Here is a 13252-nt window from a genome sequence, read left to right on the forward strand (position 1 = left end):
ATTTTAATTACATTCTGCCTATAAATAACGGAGCAATTCACCCAAATTTGAAAGATATTGTCATGATGTTCTTGTCATACGATGCTAACCATTGGTGCACGATCGTAGAGATTCTGTGGCATACGAAGGTATGCACCTGAGTCGGATTTCAGCGAACCGTTGTCGCAGTCACTCGTTTTCGCTGCTACGTCCACATGATCGAGAAGCGCTCGAGAGATGTCACGTTTACGTTCCAGCGATTGCGTGGAACCGTCCTCTTCTCTCTCAAAAAGGTAACGCATCCTGAAAAATTACCAAGATTAGTAACAACTATTCTAAAAAAAACAGATAAACTACTATGATTGAGCAGGTCAGAAGCCGATTCCTCAATTCTTACCTAAAGAGGTATCCGGCAAAGAGAAATGCACAACACGAATACAGTATCTGCGCCAAAGAGAAAAGTATGGCCGCTAGAGAGGATTCTTCACGAAATAGGAACAAAATCGTGAAAGAAGCTAGGAATCCAAGCTGAAACAACACTACTGCAGATTGTGTATGTCAAATAGAAAAGATCCAAGAGAAAAGCAGCGGCCTCAACTTACCATTACTATTGAAACTAGAGACGCTTGAACAGCAGGTGCTAACGATAGAAAACGCTCAGAAGATCCACGATGACGAGTTCTGTATGGCGTTTATGAGTTCTTGAAGGCGAAATAAAATTATAAAACTAGGAGAAAATTCCAACCTCCACATACCACCCAAATAAATGTTCCACATCGCATACGATATCGTCATGGCGCAAAACAATACAGTTGGGGATAGGTAATTAGCGAGGAATAGCCAGTCAACGCGTTCGAACACCCTTAATTTTTAACGCAGTAGATGGAATAAAATAACAAAAAGCAGGAAGATAGTGACGGACTATGAAGAATATGAAGAAAAGAAGTGTTGACCAAAAGCTTTGTGTTGTTTGCCAATCAGCAATTTAGCGATTACAGTAGAGAGAAGTTCCAGGAAAAGAATGGTGAGTATACTTGTGATGGCTTCAGTGTATAGCAAGAAGAACACAAAAGAGTGAATTTTAGCGTAGTTTCAGTTTAAGAGCGACGTGTTGCAAACGTTTTTTTTTAAAGTTAGGTTCTTCGAGTGATTGAATGCTCGAATTGTCTTCGCGTCTATGACGAGTGTGGAAACGGCGAACCGCAGCGGATAATTGCACTTGCTTTCATTTCTTGACAATCTACATGTGAAGCTAAGTTAATTTCAGAGATAAATACCATTGCTCACCTCGATAGACTACTGTCATAGTCGTTGGCGAAATAGTAGGTGGTGAACGTTAGCACTGCGGGAAGAACTGAAAGAAACTGAACCTAATAGGTAAGGAAAGTTATAAAGTAGTATTCATTTTCTAAGGAACTCATCAAGACTAGAAAAAATGACGGAAAAAACATTCTAGCGCTCCGAAAAAAATCAAGGATGAATTTTAAACTTACAGATGCCTAGGCCAATAACTGAACATGGTCTTGAGCAGCACTGCTCATCCACTTCTTTAACTCTTTCATGAGTCATAAGAACAGTTCGGATTGAGGACAACACGAGGTACAACGTTGCACTGACGGATATGATCGAGAACTGGAGAATGAGATGGAGTGCTGGTGACAGAGCAAACGGATCTCCCACCTAAAAAAGGTCATTCAGGGAGTGTGAATGCGGAAACTCGGCATTGCTTGGATCTTCGCCTGTGGTTTACTTGCCATCTGATTAAATGAGAGAGTAACCATTTTACAATATCTTAGTTGATTGTTGGATCTATGCTTCACGCGAAACGACGAAAAATGAAACAATTCTTCCCACAAAAGGAACCAAAATGTCAATATTCGTGCGTTTATGTTTATTTCGCCAGTCACAGTTTTATAATGATATCCCGACATTTAAAATATTACGAATATTACGAAGATACGAAACAGAGCCTGGCCATTATTCACCGTGACCAACGCGGTGAAAGCAAGCCCACAAGTATGATAATAAACGAATTCACAAGCGAAGATTGGCTAGCTGTGGTCCCTAGGAATATGGAAAAAGTGGTGAACATATCTCAGTTTCTTCTCGGAAAGCCGAAAAGTTCCCCGGCAAAAACCGATGCAACCCAGTTTGTCCTAGATATTCGACAACATGACGCATTCAAAATTTGAGATAAGCTTCTTTTTATAAAAAGGAGCTTTAGAGGAAGTTGTTTATTTGTTTCTAAGAAAACATTCCCCTTATCGACCCTCCTACATATGGCTGAGATTGCTGTGGAATCTCTGTTCAAGGACAAGCTCAGATTACAGCCACCCTTGAGTGTTTCCGTCTTGACGCGCTCCATTGCGCTATTGAGGACATTCTGGCTCGGATGACAATGTCCTCTGTATTTAATGTGGATTTGTCGTATAAAAACAACAAAAGTAGAGGAATACAGGAATTGCTTCATACAATCTGTCAACTTCTCCGTACAGAGGTCGCTGATCCATCAGCGAGAAGATTGTCAAAATAATCTTTATATACCTTAGAACCACCCTAGAGTGCCTTAGAAGTGGATAAAAAACTAGTGCATTTTATCGGTAATTACTCGAAAAGCTTCTAAATCTTAAGTTTCAGAAAAAAACAGAATAAAATCTGTCCTCTCTCAAAAATCCCTTCTTTTGCTTCCCCGTTAAATACTGAGTGTATATTGCTGGACGCAGCTACGCACCATAACAGATGAGTCTGGGATTCCGTGGACCCCAGTTCTCCAAAACGAGCTATTTTAGAAAATATCCTTACCTGAGGAGCAATTAACATTACGAGGTGAACAACATGGATCATAAAAACGAAGAACAGATAGACGAGTAGAGCAAAATCCACCGTTTGGTTCCTGAACGAAGGGAAACTATTGGTTTATTCCTTCCCAACTGTTCCAGCTCGAACGTACTTTTGCACAGCAGCCATAAAAAGTAGAAATATTGAACAGATCATTGAGATGAATGTTGTCACTGTAGGTAACAGTACGCCCAAATCTCTCATAGCATCGTCTTCCGATATGAAGTAGCTATCCTGGAACGGTCTCGTAGTGCTTTGTACGTAATTGTGGATTAGAACGTAATCGTTCTTACAGGCAATAGCGAGAAAATCCCCATGTGATTAGTCTCACATCGCACATATCCATGATAATTCGGATCGATCCTACGGATTCCTCTAGTGGACCAACCTCCTTCTGGAAAACTGATCTGTGTTAGGAAAATGCTGTGTTTTGCAGTTTGTGCTGTACCTGAGGTGTCGTAATGAACACAGGTGTAGTTGTAGAGATAGTCCTTCGGCTTCAACATGATCATCATTTTCGAGAAATACACATGATCCATCGAATCCAGTTTCAACGAAAGGACAGGGTTTCTGAAGTGGAATCTTCGCAACACTTCATTTTTTCTTGGAACTAAGTTTTGATATTACGAAAAATTCCAAAATTTTTCAGAAACAGTTTTTTTCTCAAGCTCAAAGGAATTTAGTCGGTGCTGATCGTATTCACTTCAACTGACCTTCCTGAAATTTCTAACTGCCAATGATTTTATCCCATCTATTTCAAAAAAGACTCTCTACGAATAGTCACTTCTTGCAGTCACTGAACAATTTTTTGGGAAATCTATTTATCGGATTGCACGAATTCCAAGTCTCTGGAAGTAATCTCCTCTGGCGTCACTTACAGAATTATGTTTACTCGCTACTTTCGGAAAAATTTGAAGAAACAAGTTGTGAACCAGTACGATCTCTAAGGTGCACAATTAAATCCGTCAAACTGATTGATTTCTTGATCAGGCGAACATCGATAAGTTCAATTGAAGAATTAATGCATTCCGTTTCTTATTGCAGAAAGTTTTAAGATGGAATTCAGTAACAAAACTAGAATTACAAATTAAATTTAATAATATAATAAAATCTAAAAATCGACCTCTCAAATGTTAAAATCTAAGGATAATTTTTTTGTTTGTCTACCCAATAAATGTTGTTTTAGAATTGTTCAAAACTTTTCCTTTCATGAACTAGCAGTAGTTATCACCATATAAATAATAATAATAAGAGTGTTGGCATTTAGAACCCACTGTGAGCTGATTATATCGAACAGAGATCCGTTCGCCATACATACACTTCTTACAATGTGATCTGAATCGATCGTCGGCAACTGAAAATATTCGTTTGATGTCAGCCTCGTGGAGAATATACGCACTTGTCAAACTACCTTCACTCTACATTTAGTCCCGAGAACGGTTTCAAAATTTTCGCTGCCTTTCACCCATTGCATTGCTTTCATGTGAAGACCGAGATCAGGGGAAACTAGGGTGAAAGGTGAAGGGAGTCGAGTGGAGAATTCAGCCAAAATCGACCACATTTCGTTCTAAAACAGGACATTCAGAGGAACATCAAGTGACTGGATAGTTTTGACCTACCTTAGCGAGGGTGGTGTTCCCTTGAAGTGCGTCAAAATCAATTCGTAGCACCGAATCAATAACAAGAGCCGCTTGTTCGGCAATTTTCTGATCGAAATGAGCTGTGGATGTAGGATCAGCGGAAAATGCGGGCACCGTGAGCAGATCGCGGATGAATCTAGGGATAATAGAAGGTTTAAAACGGCGAATATGTAGTATGGAGATGATGACGAGAAAATCTTGAAGCCATTCCAACCCACTATACAGAATCTCTTCAAGAAAAAAAAACACCGCTCACCTAGCAACTGTATGGATTGTTGATACGCCGTTTGCGTTCAGTGCAAACGTGCCCAGCATCCCAAGATGAGTCAGAACGGAAGCCTAAATTAGCTCACTGAATTTTAAGAAAAGAAAAAGAAAAAAGAAATTTTAAGAAACATGAGCTGAAAAAATTGATAAAGGTGGAAGTTTTTCGGAAAAATCCCAAATTAAATGAAATCTCCGACAAAGTGTGAGTACTGAGCTTTTCCCAGTAGGTTCTTGAAGAATTTCCATGTTCTTAGAAATCTTGATGAGTGCACATACGATCGCGTTGAGCCGTAGAGATGTGCCCCAGTAGAAATCTTATATTTAACCGTTTCTCTAGCTCTTCTCACCACAATAAATTTTCATAGTAATCAAGTAGAAAGCGGGTATTGATAAAGTCATCGAAAAAAAAATGTGAAAGGCTTCTTAGATATTGAAACAACAATAGCTAAGAATTACGGTGTTTGTGGAATTTTCTGCAAAATAATAATGCAATCAATGTTTTATTTCGCTACTTTTCAAGGTTTCAGAAGAAAAAACAAAAACCGTCGACGGTATAAGAGAATCCAGAATGACCCTCCAAAGCGGTTTCACTCTGATGCTTTGCTCTGCACTTTCGTTTGATTATTGTCCAGGCAGCAATTTGTCCCGGTGCCGAATATGCGGAAGTGTTTATCGTGCCGCGGAAATTCCCAGATTTTTTCAATCCCGGCAAACGTTTGTGCGGTTAATCGCCTCTGAGCTGACAGCATCGAGCATCTATCAGAGCGCGTCGAGCTGGTGCGGATACGAGAGGTCCCAGATGTTGCCGGTAAAACACCTGGCATCATGAAATCGTGACAGGCTTGTACACAGGTGATTAGTCGCTGAATGTTAGTCTTGCTCTCAGATGCAAATATTCGTTTAACGGAAAAGATTTTCAGTCTTTGTTCTCCACAAAACCAGATCTGGACGAGGTTTTCAGTGAATTTTCATTTTAAATTCTCAGTGCAGAGGTGAAAATTCCACAAGTCCTATTGATGTTCACGCGTTCTCCTGAAGTAACAGAAAGTAAAATAACCACATTGTCTCTAGCAATTCTAGGAAAGTAGCACAGATAGAAAGAGGTTCTTTCGAATTTTTTGATGTTATGAAGATTTTAGCTCCGTAGAACTGAAAATCTCTGTGTTTCAGCGTTCAGAAAGGACCAAAAAAGAGAGTACTTAACTGGAAGGTGTGATCTTTGCTTGACTGAATCAGAAGAAATTCACTCTTTTCCAGAATCTAATTGAGATATTGTATGCGATTCATCTTACATATATAACCTTCCATCCCCCTGATTGCCTAATAAAAAACAATTTCAATATTGATTTCCGTTTCCAGTTCTGTTTAGTGAATTTTCCATAGCCATGCACTTTTCCTTCTGGATGAACGGCCTTTTATTTGAATGCGCTCTTCAATGTTACCGAAAGCACCAAGTTAGAGGTCCTGATAAAACTATATAGTCGAGGTAGAATTATTTTCAAGTACTAGTAATATTCGGATGAACTAAAAAGACAATCCCCAAATACTCTTTTTTTTAGACAGATACTGTTGCTTCGGAACCATTTTTGAGCGTTGCATCCTAGAATCCCGAAACAAGTACCTGTGGTTTGCATTTCTCCAACTCCTTCTGTCGCGCCCAAACAGCACGTCCCAAACTCTTATTCCATTCGCATGATCTTTCCACTTTTTGTTTATCGTTTTCGGTGTTGTATGGACCTAAACAGCCAGGCATTTGTTGCTTAAACAGTAATTTTTAATTCAAAAAGCTGTTTGTTTCCTGGCATTAGAACGAGAATAACATATCTAGTTAGTACTTAGAAAAGTTCCCGAGAGAGTCAATTTTCCAGCTCTCATCACTTCTGAATGCACTGTCGCTGTCCAAAAAACAGAGCACTGTTGGTATTCTGACCAAAGGGAGACAGTCAAACACCTGTTGGTTTCATTTCAAACCGAAACCCTGAAAACGTTGCTCACATGGGACTTGCACAGTGGCGTTAGCCGACGCTTCTCTCCAATCCAAACCTCCATACGAATCCACAGTTTTCTCCGTTTGACAGTTGTCTGAAATCAACATAAGTGCATTAGCACGCAATATTTCCGGTGTCGAGAACCACCCAGGCGTGCGACCTCATTGCCGTCGCGCGTCACACTTGATGTAGCGTAATGGGTGTCAGTTTTGGGTGTTTGGCGCAATTAAGTGCTCGCTTGAGGTGTTGTTTCCGGCGCGACCGCTCTTAGGCGACCGCGGTCCGCCCGCCGGCTAAAGGGCGGCCAGCCAAGCGCGGAAATTGACGGCGATTTGAGCGATTGGGCCAATCTCGAGGCGGCCATTTATAATGGATGAAACAGTTATGACCGAGGAGATGAAAGCTGCGTCGAATGATTGCGCAAGCGGGGTCAAGACAGGAAATACGATGGGATAAACGCCATAATAAGGCGACCGCTAGCCAGCGCTGTCATCAGCTTGGTGGCTCTGGTAGCTGGTAGCGCCCAGAGCCACCAGGTTGATGACAACGCTGACCAGAACTTTTGACCAGAACTGACTGATAGAACTACCTGTTTTATCACATCCGACACCCACAAATCCATGGAAACATTGACAATGCGCCCCTCTTGAGTCGACAAACTGTTCAAGGTGGTTGAATGCGCCATAGTAGCACAAGGGAACGCCACCAGAAGAACACTCACCTTCGCATGTTAGGTCTGAATGACTGGAATTATTCGCAAGAAACGTCTAGAAACACTGGGTCCTAGAGAACAGCGCTCACCATTTTGGAAAACAGTGAACCGTTGCCATTCACTAGGTGTTTCTCCGTTCGCATCGACAGCAGAAACTTTGTAAGTGAAATTTCCCGAAGGGGATATAGCTACCTGGAATATAAAGCTATTATGCAGTGTGGGTACGTTCTGTTAGAAAAAATATGAAATATATAAAATAAAATATATGAATAATAAAATGTAAATATAAAATAAAAATAAAAATAAATAAAAAAAAGCAATTTTTCATGCGCGTACCTCATAAAAGGGACAAAATGTAACTGAGGGTGACCTTTTTCAGACTATTTGTTATCAATAAGCCTTCAACAGCTTTTATAATCTTTCAATAATTTGATTCCTTCGGTTACTTTTCTAATTTTTTTTGCTCTACTCTTATTCATCGAGGGATTTGTGGATAAAAAAATTCCTAGGACGAGATTTTTCTTGATGAAACATTTCAGGAAGAAAACGGAATCTTCCTACTAATGCTCGTCATCATTGTAACATTAACGGAAAGAGCGAACGTAGGAAGCCATCGATGACAAATCACCAAAAATTGGGACCAGTTTCCCATGGCGTCGCTATCACGACAGCGCTGCTGTTCTTAGGCGATTTCCTAGCAGTTAATAGTTTGCTCACCTTAGTCAGCGCCACGGTTCGTCGGCCATCCAATTCCTCTTCGTAGTGCATGCTTTCACCCTTTGCAATAATAAGACGGTATTTCTCTGGATGACCATAAGACGGTGAGTCCCATTCGAATATTTGATAATCTTCGGTTGCAACATTTACTCGAAGGTTCTCGACCTCTGTAAATACGTTATGTACTTCACGCTTTAGCGTTAAAGTATACGAATTGAGGGGTGCAGATTTCGGCGGGTATTCGATAAGGATGGGAGACTACGGGGGGGCGCCATTCTTCCTAATTGACGTACAACGGCCTGGAGTACGGCTTCATTCGTTTTGGCGCACCATTTTATACAAGAGGTTCGATTGGAGCGCGCCAGTCTTGTGCGGCGCCGCATCTTCCGGGCCGTTTTTTACGGCAATTAGCAGGAAATGGACGGAATCACCTCCCTCTCCGTAGTCTCCCATCTCGTATACGAATACTCCACCTGAAATCTGCACCTCCTCAGATTCGTGGGGTGATGCCTTTAAAGTATCTCATCATTTATTGTGTAGATACAACTACTCCTTCAAAACCCTCGTAAACCTCTTACAAAGAATATTTCTGCCTCACTTACGCGATACAGTCACCGGAACAATAGTGAGATTAGCGATGGTGAACAGCTGCGGACTACCGTAATCTATGGCGAGAACCTGGAAGACGTTGTAAGGTCACATAAGACATACGATGATGAGTTTTCATCACCTGATATGATATGTGATAATCCTCTCATGATTAATACCTGCATCCTAATAGGTTTAAATGCCATTTGTGAGGAAAGTTCTTCTTTGAGTACGAGAGTTCCATCGGCGTGCACGGTTAACAGTTGTTGCTCTTGAGTGAAGCTCAGACTCCGTTCTGAGTTATAGATGACCGGGTCGTTGTCGTAGACCTGCAAATACTGAGGCACTGGCTCACAGTACAGTAGAATCGCGAATTCTTCGACAGAAGACGAATAAGAAAAGAAGAAGACGCAGATCTGCGTTTTTTTTCTTCTTTCCACAACACATCTCAGTTTTATCTCTACTGCAAAATCAATATCAATAAGGACGTGTGTACGAGCCCTATCGATTGGATATAACTAGAACTCTTGAAATCTATATTAAATTACCTTTTGAAAAAAATTATATGACCTGTGGCTGACTTTAGCACGCTGAGTCCAAGTTAATTGCGCGCTAAGTACATATGACTTTGGACCTAACTATATTGTTAAAAAAATGACAGCTACATATCCGTAATGTACATGCTATTTGGAACATTGTGGTGTCTTTCACAGCTATGACTACATGGATGTGAAGATTTTGAAAATTTGGCTAAAATAACATGAGATGTGTTATAAAAAAGGAGGAAGCAAGTCTTTTCGTCTTCTGTCGAAGAATTAGCGATTCTACTGTAGCGCGAAAACCGACTTTATCTAGGAACATGAAAAAAGAACTGACAAACAAACAAATAAATAAAATAGTTGCGGTTTGAGAGGTACATAATATGAGATCTCACCACTGTACTGAATCATAGGTAGGTCCTACTTCTTCAAAAACTGAAGGATCTTTCAGTGGCTTAGAGGCATAACTGTTCATGCAGATGTATTTCCTGTTTGAGTAATTCAGTAGTTCATAAATATTTGAACCAAATCTTCGCATTTGAATACAAAGTGCATGACTGTATTTAAATTTGAGAAGCTACATTAATGACTTTGTTTTTGCCCCTTTTTTAATTAGATAAAGTTACTTCTCCAAATGCGACAAGGAACTATGACGAGTGCTTAGTGCTTAAAAATTAGTTGTAGCCAAAACATTTATTTCTTTAACAAAACGAAAAAAAAGAACTAAGGGAGTTCCGGTTAGATTATCAGTTGCCAAAACATACAGCAACTAACCGACATTTCTGATAGTACATGTTTTATTAGAAGCAAAGTCCCCCTTTTATTGCAAGACCTCCGATCGTAGTCGGTTCCGACACAAATTGATGATTTTCTTTGAAAAGAATTTAAAATTGAGAGATCTGAAAACAACTGTCTGGAATTTATTTGCAATAAGGGATTTGGAACAAAGGATTTGACCCAAAAATGGCGTGTTTGGCCTCTAGAGAAGTGATTATTCAAAGGATACCGAGTCACCATATGTACATACGTATGTAGATAAACATGTAGTTCCGCACTGATGATGATAAAAAACTAGATAGAATTTTTTCGATGCTGCAGCTTTTCAGGAAGAGCTGTTGAGAAAGGATTGCATAGTAATGAAATACATCAAAATGTCCAGGTGCTTATCTACGGACGTAACTTTTGTATACCAGAAGCCATTCGTTCCGTTGAAATTAGGATTGCTTAGATGCATCCTTTTGGAGAATTCTTTACGATTTTTTACAAACTACACAAACTTTTTTACAAACTAAACAAACGGAACTACATGTGTTCTGATTTCATTTAGGCACACGAAATTTTTAGCTGTTTTTACGAGGAATTATTTTCGAAACAGTATTTAAAATTTTTCTTGGATCCTTTATGCATTGGCTGCAGAATTTCAAAAGAATACGCAGAGAAGAGTTTCTCTTGCGGAAAAAGTCGGATGTGTTCCTGATCGTTTCTCGGTCACACCTGTTACGAATCAAGCACAACATCGCACGCCATATTCTTATGTCCCGTCAACTATGCTCATTTGGCCAACTGTTTACTCAAATGCTCCAAGTCCGGGCGGTAATTAGACGAATGCCTTAATTGGATGTTTGTCGAAAACTCGCGGCTTAACACTGATCTTGAGTAATGGCCAGCAGCGTGAGCATATGGCAACGTTGCTGAGCACTACTCGAGTAAAATCCTTCCCGAGAAAACCTCTAAAAACACTATCTGACCACTGTCAAGCAATTGTGGCCTATTTCGCCATGGAATGTGCTCACCTCCATTTTGCCGACTTGAGCCCCGACCGGTAGCGTTACAGGTGCGTAGAAACGGTAGTCAGGTTTGGCAAACGTTGGCGGATGATGGTTCCGATGAGTGATATGAACGCGGAAGTTCAGCGAATGCATACGATTACCCGTGCATAGTCTGAAAAGGGTAATTAATGTAGTGGTGCATCGTAGAACTGATGAACCTCCTATCACTTACAAGTGGAGCGTTCCTGTAAGGTCACCGTTTGGTTTCACTGATGGCAGTTCTGCGGAAGTGTAAAAAGCATTTCGGGAGGACCTGCGAGGAACTTTTATAAGCTACAACAACGCAAATGTCAAAACGATTGAAAATAAACAGACGGCTTATTTATTTATCTATTTATTTACTTATTTATTCACTCGTTCACTCACTTATGTATTAATTCGATTCTTATTTCACCAGTTTGATTAGTCTTAAATACAGCTAGGAGCTACATGACTCCATAACCTGCAGATTCTTACTTCAAGACAAATCGGAAGCGTCACTTTTGCCTGGCCAAAAAAAAATCCACTCATCCACTTCCTAATACAGTTCACTCTCCATCAGTACATACAAGAATATGCTCACGTCTACCGTAATCCTCTTATTCGTTTCCTTGTACTTGGCTAAGAATGTGCGATATACTTGTTTCAGCTTGTTTTTCCTGGTTATCGCACTTTTTAAAAAATAGACTCAAGGGCCGTTAGTTGAGCGAATACTATAGCAAGTCTAATTCTGATCTTTTTGGCTCTTGTTCGAGTAGCATGTGCCGTAGAGAGTGGTAAAAATTCAAAAGTCGAGAAAAAAATTGGTGAAGATTTCCGCACATGCATTCACAAATCTAATTTGCTCCTTCACTGTCACATCGCGTTATTATTGCTGAGGTCCATACTTCTTCGGTCAAATTGCCTTTCGGGATAATTTGCTACTCTTCGTCAAGTCATCAGCGCTTTTCTATGCAAATTCATAACGCACTGGTACTCGATCCATTCGATCTCCGTCTCTAGCTGTCCGAAACAATTTTTCATCGTCTCAAAACGTCGTTGCAGCTCCACCCCCATTGTAAGACGAGTTCCACGATCAGCTCCGTCATAGATTCGTAGCTCATATACTCCTGTAAAAGAAAAACCTGAAGCCAGCATCTTCATCATTGGGAGCGAATGTGCATCTGCTTTTTTCCATATCCATCATAAAAAATGTCTCTATGCGCATAAGGGCGCAATGATATTATAGTCTCGGCGAAGAACCTCAATAAGCACTGAAGATATGCAGAAGTGCTGGTGTACTTGCGAACACGGTAATGCGAATTATTTTCGAAATAATGAATTTTCAAGTGTGCCTCAGGGTGTGATCGTCACGAGAGAACCTTAGCGAACTCGGCATCAACGTCGCACACATAGACATTATCAACTTTGTGTCAATTTGGCGAGACAAAGAGCTTGTGGATCTCGTTACTTACGAATCGAAAGAATGACCGTTGGTCGAAGAGAACGCGAAAAAAAGAATTCGAATGACACGCAGAACTGGAACTGCAAGATCTCATACAGTGTGTTGAGAATTTGAGCACGGAAAATTGTCCTGTTAATACAATGTACAATTCGTTTGATTCGTTTCTGAAAATAAATTCACACAGAAATAATTTATCTGAAAACATGAAGGTGCAAACGAGATAAGACCAAAAACGACCGCGAAAAAAAGAAATATCTCCGAGCAGAAGAAAAAAGCGGATAACCGCATAAAACAAAGATGAACTCTCCTCAAACGTTGGACGTATAGTTCTAATTCAGTCTCTTAAAGTTCTTAAGGGTAGAAAAAACGAGCAGAAAATTAAAACTATCGTAAATTTCAGAAATGAAAATTAAATGCTTACTCACCTTCGGAAAATATAGATTTGGCTAAAAATATCAGAAGAAGCGCTGGCCGCATTTCAAGAAGGAAAACTAATTAGCGTTTCCTAGGAATAGATTGAGACGATAGTAGTAACATTCCAAGATAAAAACCTGGAACACAGCTTTAACCAAGGAAATACGATTCTAAGAAAATTATTGCAGCAATAATGAGCACGACTCGTAAATCAAATCCTGAGAAATGGCTGTAATTTACTTGAAAAGTCATGCGAAACCCCCCTAAAAAGATATGGCTGACAAATGACAACAAAAAAAACACTTAATTTTCGCGGCA

The 13252-nt window shown here is 40.1% G+C and overlaps 1 protein-coding gene across 1 annotated transcript; it reads right to left on the bottom strand.

Annotated features, from left to right (window-relative positions):
• Positions 1 to 74: 74 nt before the first annotated feature.
• On the bottom strand, positions 75 to 12997 carry RB195_002438 (uncharacterized protein; the record flags this gene model as incomplete). Its single annotated transcript, XM_064199701.1, has 25 exons — positions 75 to 282; positions 377 to 507; positions 582 to 660; positions 725 to 841; positions 1267 to 1333; positions 1473 to 1659; positions 2782 to 2872; positions 2930 to 3051; positions 3111 to 3211; positions 3266 to 3387; positions 4092 to 4171; positions 4229 to 4384; positions 4437 to 4593; positions 4714 to 4796; positions 6346 to 6461; positions 6720 to 6806; positions 7302 to 7448; positions 7514 to 7616; positions 8142 to 8308; positions 8744 to 8819; positions 8909 to 9058; positions 11062 to 11209; positions 11270 to 11350; positions 12047 to 12185; positions 12946 to 12997. 25 exons carry the CDS (start codon positions 12995 to 12997, stop codon positions 75 to 77), a joined length of 2967 nt encoding a protein of 988 aa, XP_064055582.1.
• Between the last annotated feature and the right edge of the window lie 255 nt (positions 12998 to 13252).

This window comes from Necator americanus, chromosome IV, assembly GCF_031761385.1.
Source record: "Necator americanus strain Aroian chromosome IV, whole genome shotgun sequence".
In the NCBI taxonomy this organism is placed as follows: domain Eukaryota; kingdom Metazoa; phylum Nematoda; class Chromadorea; order Rhabditida; family Ancylostomatidae; genus Necator; species Necator americanus.